We start from the raw sequence: 17,747 nt of genomic DNA on the forward strand, positions 1-17,747 counted from the left end.
AATGTGTCCCACGTCAGTTACCATACGCTATGTGACTAACAATCGAAGAAATACCGTATTACAACACAGCAAGTATTTAAAATAATAAAATATTTAATTTCATGACTAACCTCATCGAACCGTAACCGATCGATTGATACCCTCCAGTACAGGACCCTGGCCTGATGCTGATCCCTACTCTGCTGCTGCAATCCAACCAACCTGATAGTAATAGAGATATATACGATTCATTAAGTAACAAACCATACGAATTAACAACTATGTTTAACGCAAAATGAAAAAGTAATATTTGGTTACCTCGTAGCTAGCGGATACTGGTAGACTCCTCTATCTGGTGGACACCACTGAGGAAACCTTTGATAAATCCAACTCATCAAAAGCGGAGTGCAACCGGTGATGTTCGTGACGCCCCACTGTGCTGCCAGACAGAGTGACTGGTAAGTCCAGGCCAGCACAGCAGAGCCCCAAGTTAACGCCCTACACTCTGCAAAGTCCCAGAGGAGCGGTAGCCACCGTACGTGAACCAGGTTGTTAGACTTGTCTGTCAACAGATACCTTTCGATCAGTAACATAATATAGCATCGGGCATACTGTCGGAGGGTCTCAGGATCGTCGGTCGGGGGCATCTAGCGGACACGATCACGCAACCAAACTAGCTTCAGCGTGAACGACTCCTTCCTCTATGCAGCCTACTGTGCTGCCAACGGAGGCCTGGCACCAAGCAGCTGCTCCACCATGGCCCACGTCTCCGTGCCGTACCACCTACCAAAGTCACAAAGGCACCCCCAACGGGGTTCTCGTGTGTGCGTATGCCTAGGTGGTATGCCACATCCTGTAGGGTGATAGTGACCTCACCCCACGGGAGATGAAACGTGTGCGTCTCCGGACGCCTTCGCTCAACGAGTGTCGAAATCAGGGAATTGTCAAATGTGAAGTCCGTGAGGGGCACCGTGTCACTGAATCCGGCCTCAGCCAGATACGGAACGATGGCGTCCGGTGGAGGAAGGGTATGGCTGACTCGTCGGGGCAGTAGAAGGCGAGGCGTATGAGGAATTTAAAAAAAATTTAACTTATAAAGAGATAATAATAAATTTTTGTACTCTACTTAAAAACAAAGTAATACTACTACTTAAGATCATACTATCATGTCTCTACTCTACAGATGTCTCTAAATTACTTATGTCGGTAAGCAAATCCTAATTAAGTCATACCAATCTTACACAAGCAAATATTGTTCTAAATTCATCATACAGTCCAAACCCTAATTAGCATTTTACTCAGTACTTGTCACTACGAGACTACCCTAATAATGTCCACATACTTAGATTAACCGAACAGAACGCAACTAACCTCGAAGTCGGCCGCCCCGGCGTAATGCGACGTCTCGTTTAGTCTGTTGATGTCCCCGTCGTTCCCCGCCTAGCGTGCATTCACCGTATCGGTCTCAAATATGGTTGAAAATGGTAAAAAGAGGGGAGAAATAGTTTGACTAAGTCAAAATGGGGTCCAGGAACAGGCTGTAAACGACTTATACTTATAGGCGTCATTCGGCCTTATCTCGTTTACTCTGTAAATGAGGTAGCCACGTTTGAGCTGACGTGTCATATCTCATTTACAGTGTAAACGAGATACATGCAATTTCATCTCGTTTACAGTGTAAACGAGATATGAAAGAGAAATACAAATCGGTAAATATTTTTTAAATTATTTATTCTAGTAATTATTATATTTATTTTATTTATTTAAAAAAAATCTCCTAATTCTAGGGGTGCCAAATTAAAGAAGCAAGGTCATCCTGTCTTGTGCCACCAAAAACTCAGCTGCCCCGCCAAAATAGAAAGTTTAAAAGTTCTAATCCGCCAAGATATGTTAAAGTACTAGTGTTAAACTCGTGCGATGCATGGGCTTATATTTAAATTTGACATGTTAAATTAAAAATAATATTTTATAATCATAAATTTTTCAAGTTTAGTATAACACTATCATCGTCATTATATAATAAACGTATTAAATATGCTGTTTTATCTTTTTTCAAAGTAAAATGTAAATGGAAAAGTCTGAAGTCTATAATATTCTTGAACCATAAGGAGGGAGACATAAAAAATAAGAACATATATAACTGTAATAATAACATGTCAATTTTATACTAAATTTTATATCAGAAGGCTAATAAAAATTTATCGACAACCTAGTATCTTACTAACTTCATTAGAAAAGTAATTGGCATATGATGTTGTGCTCCCTGTTACACATTTCATCTCAAATATGAAAACAGAGTTATAGATAAATTAGTTATATCTACAGTAAATATTTGTACAAAAGTGTAAATCATAACATGCTATTAAAATGAAAATAATATTATTCTTACCTAAATATTATTAAAAACTTCTTTGAACACGACATTTGTTGTTGATGACTTCGGATTGCCATCTTCATCCAGAATTAAAACCCTGTGGACACTGCGACTCTTAACTCTTGATAAAGCAACATAAAGTTTTCCATGGGTAAACACTGATTTTGGCAAGTAAAGTCCTACATGTGATAATGATTGATCCTAACTCTTGTTAATGGTCATTGCAAAGCATACTGTTAATGAAAATTGTCTCCGTTAGAACTTAAATGGCAATCCTGAATCTAAAGGGATCAAGTTCATTATTGGAATGTACACTTTATCTCCAATATTTCTACCGGTCACTACCGTCGCTCCAATTATGTTGTTGCCAAGTTCGTTAACTATTAATCGTGTCCCGTTGCATAAACCCGAAGTCTGGTCTATGTTTCGCAGTAGCATTACAGTGACTCCTGGCTTCAAAGTCAACTTGTGATTGGGTATTCCCAAACATTTAATGTCATTTAGGAACTTTGGTGTGAACCATTCTTATTGTACATCTTCATCCTCATCAGAACTCAAATACTCCTATACCTTCCCAAAATACTCAAGACGAAATCGTTTACCTTCTCGACACTCTCAAGCGTGGGTGCAAGAATTGCGCTACTCTCAAAATAACAGTAATCTGGCATATTTTGTAACAAATTTGGATATGCAAAGTCTACCAAAATTCATATTCGTATGCTGTTTCAGAACCTTACAAAACAACTACAGATGGGACGAGTTAATAGCTGATGACAATATATCATGTCTACTCCCTTTTGGAATCATCGAAAATATCTGTCTGAAATCACCTCCTATACAACAACCTTACCACCAAATGGTTGATGTGTCTTATGTTGATTGGTAAATGTGACAAGTAAAAAAATTTAAATTTAACAATCGAAACGGTTAAGAAATCACTTAATTAGGAATTAGTATTAGAATTTTAAATTTCAAATTTTTAAATAGAGTTTCCTAATTAGCTAGTACAAATTTTAAAAATTTAAATAAAATTTCCTAATTAAACGCTCGTTGTCCATTAGGAATATAGGAATTTGTTAATTTAAAAATGATTTTTTTAGTTTCATCATAAATAGTATCAATCTTATTATTTGTTGATAAAAATAAATAAAATTAAATACAATCTGAAAATTAATAACCTTATAAATTATGTAAATTTAGAAAAAATATTTAAATTTTTTCAAAATACTAAATTAATTCAATTTTGTCGAAACAATATTAGAAATAGAATTAAGTATAGAGAAATGTCAAATTAAAATTTTCTTTTAAATAGTATAAATAACCTCACATTTTAATAAGATTGGTAATTCTATTTACTTTAATATAATTTTTTGTAATTAGCATATTTGCTTATAAATTATATAAATTTTTTAAAAATATTCTCAAACCCAATTGCTTACTTAAAAATTCAAAAAAAAAAGATATATTTGAATTTAAATTTAAAATTTTAAACATAATACTTTAATTAAAAATTAGAATTAGATTTTTTTTAAATAAATACACATTAAAAATTAATAACTAACTTAATTATATCAACAATAATTCATATGAGAAATTTATAATTTTATGACATTATATACTAAATCAGAAATTAACAAAATATCAACGGTATGAATCGAACTGAAAATAAAACCACAAATAATAACCAAATAACCTCAATTTATATCTAAAAAAATTCTAAATTCTAAACTTAAAAATCGAAAAGAACCAAAAGAAAAATAACAATTCAAGAAAGACAATGTTTCTACCAAAACAAACATATATTTGGTATTATTCTATTAGATAGACTCTAAAAGGGATTCCAAAACATGTGCATCCAAATTCTCAATTTTCATTCTCAATCTTGATCTTCTTGCAAGTTGAGGTATCTCCTTCCACCTCCGAATCTTCCAACTTCGAGGATAGTTGCTTGGCTGGTGTAATAGCATTTTCCAACACTTCAGATTCATCATCGTCCGCAACTTCATTGGAGAATACAAGCAACAAAATCTGCGAAAAATACTACGTTAAATTAAAGACTTCCTTCTCACCTTTGATTTTATCTCAATAATATTTTTTTGAATAAAATTAAGATCTAACATTGAAAAAATAAATAAACAAAAAATTCATTTTTTAAACAAATACATTAGGACCTTCTACTTCCTCCCCTTCAATAATTGAGGATGCCTTTGAAATTGGAAGCAAACCACCGATGTAGTCAACATCCTAAAATTATAATAAATTATTAATTATTATTTATAAATTAGATACTACTAATTACCAAGGAAGCAAAAAATAAATTAATTTTTAATAGAAAGTACATTTATAACTGTACTCACAATTTGAATAGGGTGAGTTTTTTTTAATTTATTTATGAGATCCACATTATCAGTTATCTTCTTAACTTTATAAGAAGGTGAAAAATGTGGATTATCAGATATTTGAACTTCAACGATGAAGAGGTAGATCTTATCAATTAGGTTGAGCAAAAGTGTAGGTGTATCCGATAGATCTCCTTTCTGCAGGGTATCATATAATATATTAATATTAAATAATATAAAAATTACCATTAAAAATATCTTCACTAATGTTTTTAGAAATAAATATTGGTTAGAACTTACCAACAGGAGTGGATCAAGTATCTCTACACAGCTCTTTCCTAAAACTTGTTTTGCCTCCTTGTCAAAGACTACAAAACTTACATAATCAGAGTCATCAATGACACCAAGCTTTATTCGGTACCTGCTTCATAAAAAATAGCATAAAAAAGTATAATATAAACTTATTTAATATCTAATCCAATTGTGATTAGACTTTAAATTAAAAAAATAAATAAATAACCTTAGAGTTATGGATAAAATGAGATAGCCACAACTTGAATATTTGAAAATTTTTGTAAAAGCATAAGTGGATCTGATGTATTCACATTGGTCGTACCACCAGTCTGGAGTATCCATAATATGACTTATGGTACTTAAGACAACACAAACATCATTCTAAAAAAAAAACTTAATGATTTAAATCCCCTGAATTTGGTGAGTTTTTAAATCTAAAAGATATACCTAAATAAATAAGATGAATAAACAAAAATCATCTATGTACAACGAATTTAAATTATTTTTTCTCAATTTTTTTAGAAAAAAAATTACCGTATCTAATTCTTTTAACTACTCAATAATTTTGTCTTGATAAATTTTTAAGAATGCAGCCTCATTTGGAATTCCACTGATGTTACCCCAAGGTTCTTCAAATCTTACAAAGCTAGATGAATAGCAGCCATAACCGTATCACTCATATACGTACAAACAAATTGTCAATTGTAAGATTAATTTCTGCAATTTTGTGAATAGCAGCCATTGAAATAAATAGAAAAATTTTAGATTTTTGATACATGTAAAGAAAGGGATTGATGTACTTTAAATTGTGGTGCTATACATATCTCATAACTTATATTTTTATAGTTGACTCATAACTAAAATTTTTTAAATTTAATTGACTTTAATTTAAATTTGAATTAAACTTGCAGATAAAGTAAATAAATATATTAACAATTTTTTAAATTCTAAATTAACGTAAATATATATAAAAGGACGTATGTAGCTACAATTTTCTAAAAGAATCAACAATATTTTAAAAAATAGTGCTAAAAAATCAACAAATTTTTAAAAAATAGTGTTAAATTTAAAAAATAACAACCTAAGTAAAACAATCTAAAATTTAAAAAACAACAACCTAAATAAAAAAATTTAAAATTTAAAAAATAACAACCTAAGTAAAACAACCTAAACAAATAATTTAAATTTTGAAAATAACAACCTAAGCAAATAATAATTTATAATTTATAAATATAATTCTAAAAATTTCTAGTGACGACACTGAAGCAAATAAACTCTCAGACTCAACGTATGAGTGCTACATCAGCACATGAGCTTCCCATTTGTATTACTACTAGCATTAAACCCGTGTGATGCACGAACTTATATTTAAATTTGACATGTTAAATTAAAAATAATATTTTATAATTATAAATTTTTTTTAGTTTAGTATAACACGATCATCGTCATTATATAATAAACGTACTGAATATGCTGTTTTATCTTTATTCAAAGTAAAAAGCAAATAGAAGAGTTTAAAGTCTATAATATTCTTGAACCATAAGGAGGGAGACATGAAAAAAATAAGAACATATATAACTGTAATAATAGCATGTCAATTTTACACTAAATTTTATATCAAAAGGCTAATAAAAATTTATCGACAACCTAGTATCTTACTAACTTCATTAGAAAAGCAATTGGCATATGATGTTGTGCTCCTTGTTACACATTTCATCTCAAATCTGAAAATAGAGTTATAGATAAATTTGTTATATTTATAGTAAATATTTGTACAAAAGTGTAAATCATAACATGCTATTAAAATAAAAATAATATTATTCTTACCTAAATATTATTAAAAACTTTTTTGAACACGACATTTGTTGTTGATGACTTTGGATTGCCTTCTTCGTCTAGAATTATAACCCTGAGGCCACTGCGACTCTTAACTCTTGACAAAGTAACATAAAGTTGTCCATGGGTGAACACTGACCTTGGCAAGTAAAGTCCTACATGTGATAATGATTGACCCTGACTTTTGTTAATGGTCATTGCAAAGCATACTGTTAATGGAAATTGTCTCTGTTGAAACTTAAATGGCAACCTTGAATTTGAAGGGATCAAGTTCATTCTTGAAATGTACACTTTATCTCCAATATTTCTACCGGTCACTACCGTCGCTCCAATTACGTTGCTGCCAAGTTCGTTAACTATTAATCTTGTCCCGTTGCATAAACCTGAAGTCTGGTCTATGTTTCGCAGTAGCATTACAGCGACTCCTGCCTTCAAAGTCAACTTGTGATTGGGTAGTCCCGAACATTTGATGTCATTTAGGAACTCTGGTGTGAACCACTCTTGCTGTACATCTTCATTCTCATCAGCTTGACATGTTGTGTCAGAACTCAAATACTCCTTTTCCATCCCTGGAAAGATTGTCAAGACAAAATCGTTTACCTTCTCGACACTCTCAAGTGTGGGGGCAAGAATTGCCTTACTCTGAAAATACTTGTAATCTGACATGTTTTGCAACAAATTTGGATATGCAAAGTCTACCAAATGAAAGAGAGGGTCATCAGTAGTTGTAATCAATAGATCATCTGGAATTTCAATTTCTGATTCGTCACCAATAACAGAACCAATATTTCCATTTCCAACATCAAGTATCCAATTAGCAAATCTCTTCATTTCACCTTCATCTTAATCTGAAGAAGACATTAGAAGCCTCATGTTCGTATGCAGTTTCAGAACCTTACAAAACGACCACAGATGGGATGAGTTAATAGCTGATGTCAATGTATCATGTCTACTATCCCTTTCAGAATCATCGAAAGTATCTGTCTGAAATAACCTCCTAGAACAACAACCTTACCACCAAATGGTTGATGTGTCTTATGTTGATTGGTAACTGACATAAGATCTCTGAGCGTCCGATCAAGTGTTTCAAAGCACATTTTATTGAGTATTGGAGCTTCATCTCAAATTATTAAGCTACTTTTGATGAGCAACTCCACCTTTAAACTGCCATGCTTGATATTGCAAGTAGATTTATCAGTAATTGTAATGGGTATTGAAAGTCTAGAATGAGCCGTTCTGCCACCAGGTAGGAGTAAAGACACAATTCTACTGGATGCGATATTTAAAACAATCTTTCCTCTAGAACAAATAGTAGAAGAAATTCCATTGCAAATAAATGTCTTACCACACCCACCGTGCCCATAAAGGAAGTAAAAACCACCAAAGTCTGTAATAACAGCATTGAGTATCTCATCGAATACTAATCTTTGCTCATGAGTCATCTTTTGTTCCGTATATAAGTTTGTATGAGTCAACTCATTTGTGTCATATGCTAACTCCTCCTCTATTAGTTTATTCTGAAAAAGGCGAACATCAGACATCTCAGGACATGGCATTGATTGATAGTCTCTTAAAGATCTCACATTGCTGTTGAGTATCTTCTCAATCTCAATAAGGCAGAGGTTTTTCAATTCGTCATCAGTCATGTTAGTCCTAGCAAAAGCACATGGTGGTTTTATGAAATATTTAATAAGTAATTCCAATATAAAACTATTAATATCTCCTCTCATATAGTATTCCATCAGCTAATAATGTCCAAGTTGCATTCCAAACACGCTCTGGGTTGCTAATGCTATTAGATATCAGTAGCATCGCAAATAATTTTCTCAATTGATGACCAGATGCAAGTTCAGCTACCTCATTAATAGCTGTAATGAATTCCCTATCATCGCACAATAGTCCCATGGAATAGCAAGCATCTTAGAAGCTAGAATATGTAATTCTATTAACTGTCCTAATAGACTCATATGTTGTGCAATCTCTCTGAACAGCTAACAAAATTCTCATATAATAAATATCACATGTACCCGATGGAACATAGTTTAACCTCCCGATATAATACCCTCTTTTGCGTGGATGTCGTTCCCTTGCTTCTCTATCATAAACAAATTGATTTGGAAACTCAGTATATGTCAAAATTTGACCTGATTCAAATTTTTTATTGGCCTCCATCCATGCTAAGAACATCGTACATTTTTCTTCTTCTACTTCCACGATTTTCTCAAGATCATCATCGTCTTTAACGATGATATTTTGCTCTCCAGGCAAATGAAAGGTTAATCTCATCACTAAAGGCCAATCTAATTCGATTTGTGTGCTCTAATGAATCTATAATAACTATATAGCATATACCAAAGATTGTTTTTAATAGACCAATTAAAAAATTAAATGTTTAGTCTTTAAGTAATAAAAGTATATTAACATACGCTGGCTTTGTAACTGGTCGATATTGTTTGATGTTTGTTGAAGTTGTTGTTGACTTGTCTGATGACATGGGCTATCATATGCTCCACGTGTGATACCCGAATTACTAATACTATTAATATTGGCACATTGTTCTTTTTTATCTACAGAGTGTGGATTAGTAGTTGGAGACCTTGATCGATATGGTGTTGGGTTATTACCTAATAAGATAATTCGAGACATTAGTTTTGAACAAATTTTCTGTTAAAGTTTATAATTGAATAAATGGTAGGAAAATAAAAATACATAAAGGGTGTGTGTGGTTCAAGTATTACTTTGTTACAAAGATTCCATTCCCATGGGAATCAAATATACTCAAGGGGAAGGTGGGAATTGAAATGATGGGATTTTGATTCCCTGGAATCAAACTTGTTTAAAAATAGCTTTTCAAACTTTGAACCAAACATAGGCATATGATATTCCCATCTTAAAATTCCTAGGAATTATTTATAATTCTCCCAACCACGCACACACACCAAAATTGAATGCATATTCACATAAGCAAGTTTTAAAAAAATTCATCCAAAAATCAACCTGTATTGATGCTGCTATTTGTAATGTCCGACAACACCGATTCAAAATGCACACTATTGGAACTATCACTCGGATTTTTTGTAATTTTTTTATAAACAAATTTAGTAAAATATTATGAAGACAATATAAACTAATAATTTATTACTTGTCAATAGCTAAATAATGTATAGAAAATATTGTATTTTATGAAATTTTATTTGGCTAAAATATCCATGACCCACCACGCACATTTGCTCCTTCTTCTCTGTTCCTATTCCATCAAAAATTCTAAATCAATCATTATGTTTTGTTATATATTTATATCCATGTAGTTCTCATTTTCTCTCTATTTTTTTTTCAACCATTTCACCAACTATACTATTTGAATTCAACCTCCTCACTCCTCTGCATCTCTACTCAATAAATAAATAACTAAATGGTCAGTTTAACTTCAATGGCGGCTTTAATTTTCTTTTCATTCTCATTTATTTAGATACGTAAATATACTTTACAAAAAATAATATATATTTTTTCACAAAAGTTTTTTTTTTTCAAATAAATATAAGTTTAATCTCACAGTCAATAAATTCAACTAATAGTTAAATTTTTTTATTTCTTTAAATAAATAAATTGAAAATGAATAGCTTATAATTAAAAAGAGAGAAAAAGATGAAAGTACATCTAGAGACAATCTAAAAAATAATAATGTAAATGGAGTAAAGAGAAAGTTTATAAATGTGACAAATAAAAAAAATAAATTTAAAAATCGAAACGGTTAAGAAGTCACTTAATTAGGAATTAGTATTAGAATTTCAAATTTCAAATTTTTAAATAGAGTTTACTAATTAGCTAGTGTAAATTTTAAATTTTTAAATAAAATTTTCTAATTAAACGTTAGTTGTTCATCAGGAATATAGGAATTTGTTAATTTAAAAATGATTTTATTAGTTTTGTCATAAATAGTGTCAATCCTATTATTTGTCGATAAAAATAAATAAAATTAAATACAATCTAAAAATTAATAACCTTATAAATTACATAAATTTAGAAAAAATATTTAAAAAGAGAAAAAAAATAAAAGTACTTCTATTGTGCAGAAACAATGTAAAAGATAACAATGTAAATTGAGTAAAGAGAAAATTTATAAATGTGGCAAGTAAAAAAATTTAAATTTAAAAATTGAAACGGTTAAGAAGTCATTTAATTAGGAATTAGTATTAGAATTTCAAATTTTAAATTTTTAAATAGAATTTTCTAATTAGTTAGTACAAATTTTAAATTTTTAAATAAAATTTTTTAATTAATTTAATTTTGTCAGAACAACATTAGAAACAGAATTAAATATAGAAAAATGAAAAATTAAAATTTTCTTTTGAATAGTATAAATAACCTCACATTTTAATAAGACTAGTAATTCTATTTAATTTAATATAGTCTTTTATAATTAGCATAGTAGCTTATAAATTATATAAAATTTTAAAAAATATTCTCAAACTCAATTGCTTACTTAAAAATTCAAAATAAAAGTTTATTTGAATTTAAATTTAAAATTTTAAACATAATACTTTAATTAAAAATTATAATTATATTTTTTTAAAAATAAGTACACATTAATAATCAATAACTAACTTAATTGTATTAATAATAATTCATATGAGAAATTTATAACTTTATAGCATTAAATACTAAATTAGAAATTAACAGAATATCAACAGTGTGAATCGAATTAAAAATAAAACCATAAGTAATAACCAAATAACTTCCATTTATATTTAAAAAAATTCTAAATTCCAAACATAAAAATCCAAAAGAACCAAAAGAAAAATAACAACTCAAGAAAAGACAATCTTTCCACTAAAACAAACATATGTTTGGCATTATTTTATTAGATATACTCTAAAAGAGATTCTAAAATATGTGCATCCAAATTCTGATGTTTCATTCTCAATCTTGATCTTCTTGCAAGTTGAGGTATCTCCTTGCACATTCGAATCTTCCGATTCTGAGGATAGTCGCTTGGTTGGTGTAATAGCATTTTTCAACACTTCAGATTCATCATTGTCCGCAACTTCATTGGAGAATTCAAGCAACAAATTCTATACAAAATACTACGTTAATTAAAGACTTTCTTCTCACCTTTGATTTTATCTCAATAATATTTTTTTAATAAAATAAACATCTAACTTTGAGAAAACAAACAAATAAAAAATTTATTTTTTGAACAAATACCTTAGCACCTTCTACTTTCTCCCCTTCAATGATTGATGAAGCCTTTGAAGTTGGAAGCAAACCACTGGTGTAGTCAATATCCTAAAATTATAATTAGTTATTAATTATTATTTATTTATAAATTAGATACTACTAATGACCAAGAAAGAGAAAAATAAACTGTTTTTTAATAGAAAGTACACTTATAACTGTACTCACAATTTGAATAGGGTGAGCTTTTTTTAATTTATTTATGAGGTCCACATTATCAGTCATCTTCATAACTTTATAAAAAGGTGAAAAATGTGGATTATCAGATATTTAAACTTCAACGGTGAAAAGGAAAGTCTTATCAATTAGGTTGAGCAAAATTGTAAGTGTATCCGATAGATCTCCTTTCTGTAGGGTATTACATAATATATTAATAATAAATAATATAAAAATTAACATTAAAAATGTCTTCACTAATGTTTTTAGAAATAAATATTGGTTAGAACTTACCAATAAGAGTGGATCAAGTATCTATACACAATTCTTTCCCAAAACTTGTTTTGCTTCCTTGTCACGAATCGAGACACAAGAACCCTCTTAACCGAAGCGTGTATTTTTCCTCCCTAGAATTGATAAACAAAAATCAAAGAACAATTAGATGGGGATAAACAAATAAATTTAAAATATAAATAATATAAATTTAAAATAAAATAAAAAAAATATTAGTAGAAAACTCACGTCTTCATCGAGCCAAACCATCTCAATTGAGTATGGCAATGAAGAATTACCGTAACTTGGTAGTGTCTATAACCGTATCACTCGTATACATAGACACAAATTGTCGATTGTAACTTTGATTTCTGCGATTTTGTGAATACCATCCATTGGAATAAGTAGAGAAATTTTAGATTTTGCATGTATGTAAAGAAAAGATTTGATGTACTTTGAATTGTGGTGCTACACATATCTCATAACTTATACTTTTATAGTTGATTCATAGCTAAAATTTTTTAAATTTGATTGACTTTAATTTAAATTTGAATTAAATTTGTAGATAAAGTAAATAAATATATTAACAATTTTTAAAATTCTAAATTAACGTAAATATATTTAAATTTACGTATCTAGCTGCAATTTTTGAAAAAAATCTATAAAACTTTAAAAAATAGTGCTAAAAAAATCAACAAATTTTTAAAAAATAGTATTAAAATTTAAAAAATAATAACATAAGTAAAACAATTTAAAATTTAAAAAATAACAATCTAAGTACGACAATCTAAGATTTAAAAAATAGCAACCTAATTAAAAAAATTTAAAATTTAAAAAATAACAACAAAAATATAACAACCCAAATAAATAATTTAAAATTTAAAAATAACAACCTAAGCAAATAATAATTTATAATTTATAAATATAAATTTAAAAATTTCTAGTGACGACACCTAAACAAATGAACTCCCAGACTTAACGTATAAGCGACACGTCAACATATGAACTCCCCATTTGTATTATTATAAAGATTATAAAGATAAAGATTAACTCCATATATCTTAGATAGAATTTTAATAATTAACAAAGATAAGTATAAGTGAAATCACCAATATATACACATATTACAGTTTGTTTAATTGTTTTAAATTACTAGAGACTTTTTTCTAAGTAATAACTGTTAGCTATAGTAATTTAAAATCTGAAAAGCACTCTACGGCAAAGTTATAATATCAGAACGAGCTCTTGATATATACCAGTCAACTTTGGCATTGAGACCGGTCACAATTCAAAAACCTCAGAAATCGATAACGTGTAAAATAAACCTCAAAATTGGTGTTACATGCAAAACAAATGTTTAACTCCAAATATTTATGAGCATGTTCAATAAGCTAACCGTTTGAAATAGTTTCTCTGGCCACTATGCGGAATAGTAAGAAAGCATGTTTCGTGTGGAAAAAAATATTGTAGCTCCAAGAAATAATTTTCCAGTTTACTAGTTTAAGGAATCAAGTGATAGTAAAAGAAGAATGAATTTTCAATGAACAAATGGCGTCATCATACTATATGTGCAAGTCAAAACCCTAAACAAGCGTAACTAAAAAAAATGCTACAAAAATTCTAAGTATTTAAAATCTTTCAAGTTCTTCATTCATTCTTCTTAATTAAGAGAAAACTCTTCTCATTTAAAAAAAGTACTAGTGTTAAACCCGTGTGATGCACGGACTTATATTTAAATTTGATAAGTTAAATTAAAAATAATATTTTATAACCATATATTTTTTAAATTTAGTATAACACTATCATCGTCGTTATATAATAAACGTGTTAAATATGTTGTTTTATCTTTATTCAAAGTAAAATATAAATAAAAGAGTTTGAAGTTTATAATATTCTTGAACCATAAGGAGGGAGACATAAAAAAATAAGAACATATATAACTGTAATAATAGCATATTAATTTTACCCTAAATTTTATATCAAAAAATTAATAAAAATTTATCGACAACCTAGTATCTTACTAACTTCATTAGAAAAGCAATTGGCATAGGATGTTGTGCTCCTTGTTACACATTTCATTTCAAATTTGAAAAAAGAGTTGTAGATAAATTAGTTATATCTATAGTAAATATTTGTACAAAAGTGTAAATCATAACATGTTATTAAAATGAAAATAATATTATTCTTACCTAAATATTATTAAAAACCTCTTTGAACACGACATTTCTTGTTGATGACTTTGGATTGCCGTCTTCGTCTAGAATTAAAACCCTGAGGCCACTGTGACTCTTAACTCTTGACAAAGTAACATAAAGTTGTCCATGGGTGAACACTGATTTTGGCAAATAAAGCCGTACATGTGATAATGATTGACCCTGACTCATGTTAATGGTCATTGCAAAGCATACTGTTAATGAAAATTGTCTCCGTTGGAACTTAAATGGTAATCCTGAATCTGAAGGGATCAAGTTCATTCTTGGAATGTACACTTTATCTCCAATATTTCTACTGGTCACTACCGTCGCTCCAATTACGTTGCTGCCAAGTTCGTTAACTATTAATCTTGTCCCGTTGCATAAACCTGAAGTCTGGTCTATGTTTCGCAGTAGCATTACAGCGACTCCTGCCTTCAAAGTCAACTTGTGATTGAGTAGTCCCGAATATTTGATGTCATTTAGGAACTCAGGTGTGAACCACTCTTGTTGTACATCTTCATTCTCATCAGCTTGACATGTTGTGTCAGAACTCAAATACTCCTTTTCCATCTCTAGAAAGATTGTCAAGACAAAATTGTTTACCTTCTCGACACTCTCAAGCGTGGGTGCAAGAATTGCCCTACTCTGAAAATACCTATAATCTGACATATTTTGCAACAAATTTGGATATGAAAAGTCTACCAAATGAGAGAGAGGGTCATCAGTAGTTGTAATCAATAGATCATCTGAAATTTCAACTTCTGATTCATCACCAACAACAGAGCCAATATTTCCATTTCCAACATCAAGTATCCAATTAGCAAATCTCTTCATTTCACCTTCATCTTGATCCAAAGAAGACATTAGAAGCCTCATATTCGTATGCAGTTTCAGAACCTTACAAAATGACCACAGATGGGATGAGTTAATAGCGGATGCCAATATATCGTGTCTACTTCCTTTCGGAATCACCGGAAGTATCTGTCTGAAATCACCTCCTAGAACAACAACCTTACCATCAAATGGTTGATGTGTCTTATGTTGATCGGTAACTGACATAAGATCCCTGAGCGTCCGATCAAGTGCTTCAAAATGGCAGTTGTACCTTCCCTCGCATACAACATATTGAGAACTCAAAATTGGATCCTGTTTTGGACTTCTCTGATCTCTTCTCATACCACATCATGGCGTCGCAATGCCGAAAAAAATTCTGGGTCACCAATATCTATCACATCTAATAATTATCAAGATAATAAATTATTTCAGTTATATCTGCAACAAATACTTTATATAAAATATACCTTTCTTTCACGATGTTAAGTATAAAAATAATATTTATAAAAGATTACCGAAGATACAATTTATGGATTAAAAAGATGAGATCATATAATACAATTTCATTATGCCAACCTCAAGATTTAAGTTTTACATGCACGTTAATCAAACAATAAGAATTATAATAAATCAATGTTCAAATACAAAAATTATAATATATAACCATATTTTAGTTTGAATTTTAAAACTTGAACACTAAACGATAATTTTTTGTTTATAAAAAGCATAACAATAGTAAATAATAGAGTGCTGATATTGCTACTTCTTAAATTACCTGTATTCTCAGCAACATCGAATATGGCTAGGTATTCAATTTGCACAGAATCATCTAATATAGTCGTGTTTTCAGTAATATCCTCAACTTCTTCAAAAAATTTTAAAAGATTTATAGTCAATTCCTTCAAAAATATTTTTCTTTGTATCAGGTGTCTTTCTTTTTCAGCTATACACACTTCTTCTAATTCTTTAGTATCTAAATTTGAATTAGATGTACTTGCTCCTGTAATCATTAGAGATAATACATCAAGTACTTTATATTATAAAAAAAGAAAAATGAATATATGTTAAATGTTTGAATAAGCTGAATTATGAATATATATTATGAAGGTAGTATTAAAGATAAAAGAAGTAAAATTTTAGCTTTGTGATAATTACAATCTATCATGCTTATCTTACCATGTCTCTTTTGAAGTAGTATAGTCTTCCCATTCAATCTTGCATCACTTTGCAATCTAATTCGATTTGTGTACTCCAATGAATCTATAATAATTATTTAGCATATACCAAAGATTGTTTTTAATAGACCAATTGAAAAGTCAAATATTTGGTCTTTAAGTAATAAAAACATATTAACATACGCTGGCTTTGTAACTGGTCGATATTGTTTGATGTTTGTTGAAGATGTTGCTGACTTGTTCTAATGACATGGGCTATCATATGCTTCACGTGTGATACCCGAATTACTAATATCACTAATATTGGAATATCGTTCTTTTTCATCTAGAGAGTGTAGATTAGTAGTTGGAGACCTTGATCGATATAGTGTTGGGTTATTACCTAATAAGATAACTCGAGATATTAGTTTTGAACATATTTTCTGTTAAAGTTTATAATTGAATAAATAGTAGAAAAATCAAAATACATAAAGTGCATGTACATTCACATAAGTAAGTTCCAAAAAAAATTCATCCAAAAATAAATCTGTATTAATGCTATTTGTAATGTTCGACAACACCAATTGAAAATGCACACCATTGGAACTATCACTCGAATTTTTTATAATTTTTTCATAAACAAATTTAGTAACATATTACAAAGACAATGTAAATTAATAATTTATTACTTGTCAATAGCTAAATAATATATAAAAAACATTGTATTTTATGGGCTTTCATACGGCCAAAATATATTATTCTAACCTAAAAACAAAAATGATAAAATAATTAATTTATTTTTTTATATGAAATCTACCTTGAATTGTGCTTCGCTTTGTATTTTCTTTGTCTTTTAATATCAATTTTCTCTTCAATATAATCTTGCTTCTCTTTGGACTTCTTGCATCTTTTAATATATACCTAAAAATATTAAATAAATAAATTTTTTAACCAATTAAAAATATATATACATTATACATAATACATTTTTATTATCAAATTTTTTATATTATTAAAAAAATAAAGTAGTACACATATGACAGCGTTTGTTTTTGGTATACATGTCCATCAAAATATA

General features: G+C 29.4%; 1 protein-coding gene across 1 annotated transcript; it reads right to left on the bottom strand.

Annotated features, from left to right (window-relative positions):
- Positions 1 to 7,943: 7,943 nt before the first annotated feature.
- On the bottom strand, positions 7,944 to 8,468 carry LOC140179188 (uncharacterized). The gene has a single exon (XM_072217850.1). It carries the CDS (start codon positions 8,466 to 8,468, stop codon positions 7,944 to 7,946), a length of 525 nt encoding a protein of 174 aa, XP_072073951.1.
- Positions 8,469 to 17,747: the final 9,279 nt, after the last annotated feature.

Source organism: Arachis hypogaea, chromosome 15 (assembly GCF_003086295.3).
Source record: "Arachis hypogaea cultivar Tifrunner chromosome 15, arahy.Tifrunner.gnm2.J5K5, whole genome shotgun sequence".
NCBI lineage: Eukaryota > Viridiplantae > Streptophyta > Magnoliopsida > Fabales > Fabaceae > Arachis > Arachis hypogaea.

What these genes read in the sequence shown, in the direction of transcription:
- LOC140179188 (XM_072217850.1), bottom strand. Translation starts at nt 8,468, where the DNA reads ATGACTGATGACGAATTGAAAAACCTCTGCCTTATTGAGATTGAGAAG.